The sequence below is a fragment of the Brassica oleracea genome, chromosome C1, assembly GCF_000695525.1.
Source record: "Brassica oleracea var. oleracea cultivar TO1000 chromosome C1, BOL, whole genome shotgun sequence".
Classification (NCBI taxonomy): Eukaryota; Viridiplantae; Streptophyta; class Magnoliopsida; order Brassicales; family Brassicaceae; genus Brassica; species Brassica oleracea.
This window is the reverse complement of record NC_027748.1, coordinates 20,307,777-20,311,539: the sequence shown is the minus strand read 5'-3', so window position 1 is coordinate 20,311,539 and position 3,763 is coordinate 20,307,777. Positions and strand designations below refer to the sequence as shown.

At 36.5% G+C, this 3,763-nt stretch overlaps 1 protein-coding gene across 1 annotated transcript; it reads right to left on the bottom strand.

The window, feature by feature from the left end:
• Positions 1-388: 388 nt before the first annotated feature.
• On the bottom strand, positions 389-2,512 carry LOC106334457. The gene is made up of 5 exons (XM_013772744.1): positions 2,250-2,512; positions 2,038-2,153; positions 1,687-1,947; positions 1,322-1,512; positions 389-907 (listed from the first exon to the last, which is right to left on the bottom strand). Exons 1-5 carry the CDS (start codon positions 2,510-2,512, stop codon positions 389-391), a joined length of 1,350 nt encoding a protein of 449 aa, XP_013628198.1.
• Positions 2,513-3,763: the final 1,251 nt, after the last annotated feature.

Below are 3,763 nucleotides of genomic sequence, written 5' to 3'. Positions count from 1 at the left end.
AAGCACTTAGAGACTAGGTGCTTTTCGGGCAAGCAAGGAGAAGGATACCTGGTGCGACCTAAGGTAGCTCAAAGAGCTAGATGCCTCTAGATTAGGTCTTAAATTTAAGCCTCGTCCCAAAAGATCACTTGAAGATGGTATGGGGGAGAATCCTAGAGCCTTTAAAGTAGATTAACTTCTCCTTAAGTTATGGGACGCTCACATGATATTTTTCTATTCTTATGGCACATGATCACCCTGCTTAGTGACAAATATGATTCACATGAGATCACTCTCCTTAGCAGTGGCGGAGGCAGGAAATATTTTTATTGGAGGCATAAATAAAATATGATATCAAACAAAATATTTCTTAAATTGAAATAGTCTTACAAATATTACTAAAATAAAATTACAAACATACTCTACGTTCAGCCATGCTTTGAAACTTTTTCACCACTGTTTCATTTGTTACCGATGCAAACAAATCCTTCTCAATAAAGCAAACAAGACAATCACTTAAAAATTGATCTCCAATTCGTTTGCGCGACGCTGTCTTCACAAACTTCATTGCAGAAAAACATCTCTCGACAGTTGCCGTAGCAACTGGTAAAGTTAATGCTAACTTCAAAAGTCTGTAAACTAAAGGATGTACAAGATGTTTCCGCGTTTCCACCATCAAACGAGAAAGATCTCCAAGACTCTCCAAGTTATGAAATCGACCATCCTCTCTTATATTATCAATGTATATGTCAAGTTGCTGCTCAAGAGAAGAACGCTCAAAAAAACTAAAATCATCGGGATAAAACTCAACCAATTTCATCAGCTTCTCTTTGTCAAACAACTTGAACGAATTTGTAGGACTTAAGAAAGCCATACAAATAAGGAGTTGAGTGTTTACCTCAGTAAAACGATCATTGAACTCTTGGAGCTGCAAATCCAAAATAACATTGAAGCAACTGATCTTGTAATGATGTAAATTGGTTATGTTGCTTTTCTTTCTTCGACTCCCTGAACCAACAAACTCGTCTTCCATCATGATGATTTCAATATCATGTTTCTTACAAAAAGAAGAAACTCTAACCATAAGGGAGTCCCATCCATCATCTCTAAGCTTTTGTAGTTCTCGTTTAGTTGATCCAACCAATGAAACAGCATTCAAAATGTCTTGATCTTTTTCTTGCAAAGCCATGGATAAATTCTCTGTTAATCCCAAAATAAGCAACATCAATTGCATATAGAAGACGAAATCAAAAGTACAAAGGTACTTAAGAAGACCATATGCTTGTCGTTTCTTGGGGTCATCATAGCCTTCATTCTGGATATACTCAAGCACCTCAATAACAATCGAAAACAACTCGACCAAACGCACTAATGTCTTATGATGAGAACCCCAGCGAGTGTTTGATGGCCTTGGAAGAGAACGCTCTTGATTCTTCCCTTTTCCAGTGCTAATTTCACCACTGCTAATTCCTTTTTTAACTTCTTCACGGTATTTTTCTTTAACCACATCTTGTCGTTTGCAAGAAGCTCCAACTACATTCAATAATGTAGAAATCATATCAAAAAAATCACCAACTTCAAAATGTTTCTTCGCAACTGCCACTACAACCAATTGAAGTTGATGCGCAAAGCAATGAACATAATAGCTTGAACTGTTTTTCCTTAAAATCAAAGACCGGAGACCATTGAATTCACCCTTCATATTACTCGCTCCATCATAACCTTGACCCCTTATATTTTTCAAGCTCAATCCATACTTAGCAAACAAATCATCAATAGCTAGCTTGAATGTCAGAGAAGAAGTTTCTTTTACATGAACCACACCAATAAATCTTTCTTTGATTGTTCCATTCTTATCGACAAAACGTAACACAACAGCCATTTGTTCTTTGTGAGAAATATCAGCAGATTCATCCACCAATAGACCAAAAATTCCATGATCAACTTCTTCGATAATAGATTTCACAACTTCTTCTGCAAAACAATGCACAATATCTCTCTGAATCGGTGGAGAAGTCATTTGGTTATTTTTTGGAGCATTCTCCAAAACAACCTTACGTACTGCTTCATTCTGGTCTGCCGTGTATCTTATAAGTTCCAAAAAGTTTCCTTTATTACCAGAATCTTCTGATTCATCATGAGCACGAAATGGTATTCCTTGTCGCAATAAATATCTAGAAGCATCAACTGAAGCATTCAACCGAAGACGATATTCATTCTTCACAACATCATCTTGCTTATAAAAAGCTTGTGCAATGGAATGGTTTTGCTTCATCAAAGAATCACACATCTTAACAGCAATATTGTGAAAGCTATTCATACCACCCACATGAGAAGCTAATCTTTCAGACTTATTCCAACTAGAAAAACCTTCCGTCACAAACGTATCATTCCCGCCTTGTTTATGTATATCATCTCTAAACAAGTAACAACACAAGCAATAAGCTCTGTCTGTCGATACGCTATATTCAAGCCAATTACCATACTGATCAAACCAAGCAGGGCTAAAGCGTCTCAATGATTTTCCAATCATCTTTTTTGGAAAATTATGACCATACGGTTTACAAGGACCTCTAGCTAGATACTTGCGTCTTACCTCATCTCTTTGATTTGAATGGTATGTTGTAATTTTTTTTCTTTTAGCTGGATCCCATGGCAAATCATCCAAATTGTCTTCAGGTGTTGGTATGAACGGTCTTTTAAGAAATTTTTCCATCGATTTGCCTAACAAAAAAAGTGTCATGTTATTAGTTTACATCAAACTTAAATAAAAAAGAAAAATAAATACTTCAAAAGTGACGAGATTCATGACTCACCAACTGCTGGATACAAGTGAATTTCGTATGACAGATGAGTTTGAGAACTGGAAAACCAAAAGACGTTCGTAAGGTGAGAGGGAGACGAGACTAGAGCACAGAGTTTTAATTTTAGGCTTTTTAATTAGTGGGCTTTAAACTATAATTCACAAAACTATCAAGTGGGCTTAAGTATAATATTGTTCTCTAAATTATCAAGTGGGCTTAAAGACATACGGGGGCAAAATACATTTTTGAACGGGGGCACAAAGCTTAGGGTTTAATAACTTGTACTAATTTTCAAAATTTTGTTGGGTTCAGTGGCCCCCATCTTAGTGCATGTGGCTCCGCCACTGCTCCTTAGTGTGAAGGATGATGTTCACCACGCGAACAAAGGGTAAGATGGTCTCCCAAAGGAGACAAATTTGGAGACAAAAGCTGTGTTTTATTAAGTTTAAAGTGGTATCTTTACATTTCGTGCATGCTTTCCTTTTAAAAGATCCAAATCATGTTCTGATTATGAAAAAAAAATGTATTTTTAACTGGTTTATGAGAATCAAATCCTAATTATTCTAGTTGGTTTAAAAAGACCAACTTAAACAAAGACGGTAAAATCGTGTAGGGTGAAATCCAGGAAGCTGGCGAGCTTCAGCGTCTCAAGGAGTAGGAGATTGATTTTGATATCGAGTTCACGCTGGCCGCGGTGTCGGATCTGTCTCTAGGCGAGCTTTATCTCCCACAGGTTTCCGAGGATTCAGTTGTGCATGATGATCTTCTGTCTTCTGCAGCAGATAATGATGAGGTCATTCTATAGGAGAATGAAGCTCGTATTCTAGTCTATCTATCTTCTATTTTTGTTTTTGTTTTTTTGAAAATGTTATGACATTGCATGGGGAGGCTTTTACCCTTTTAGTTAACTGTTAAAGGTAAGTTAAAGGTATTTCGGCATGATATGACTCTTATAAAAATTGTTAAAAAAGTTAAGAGCA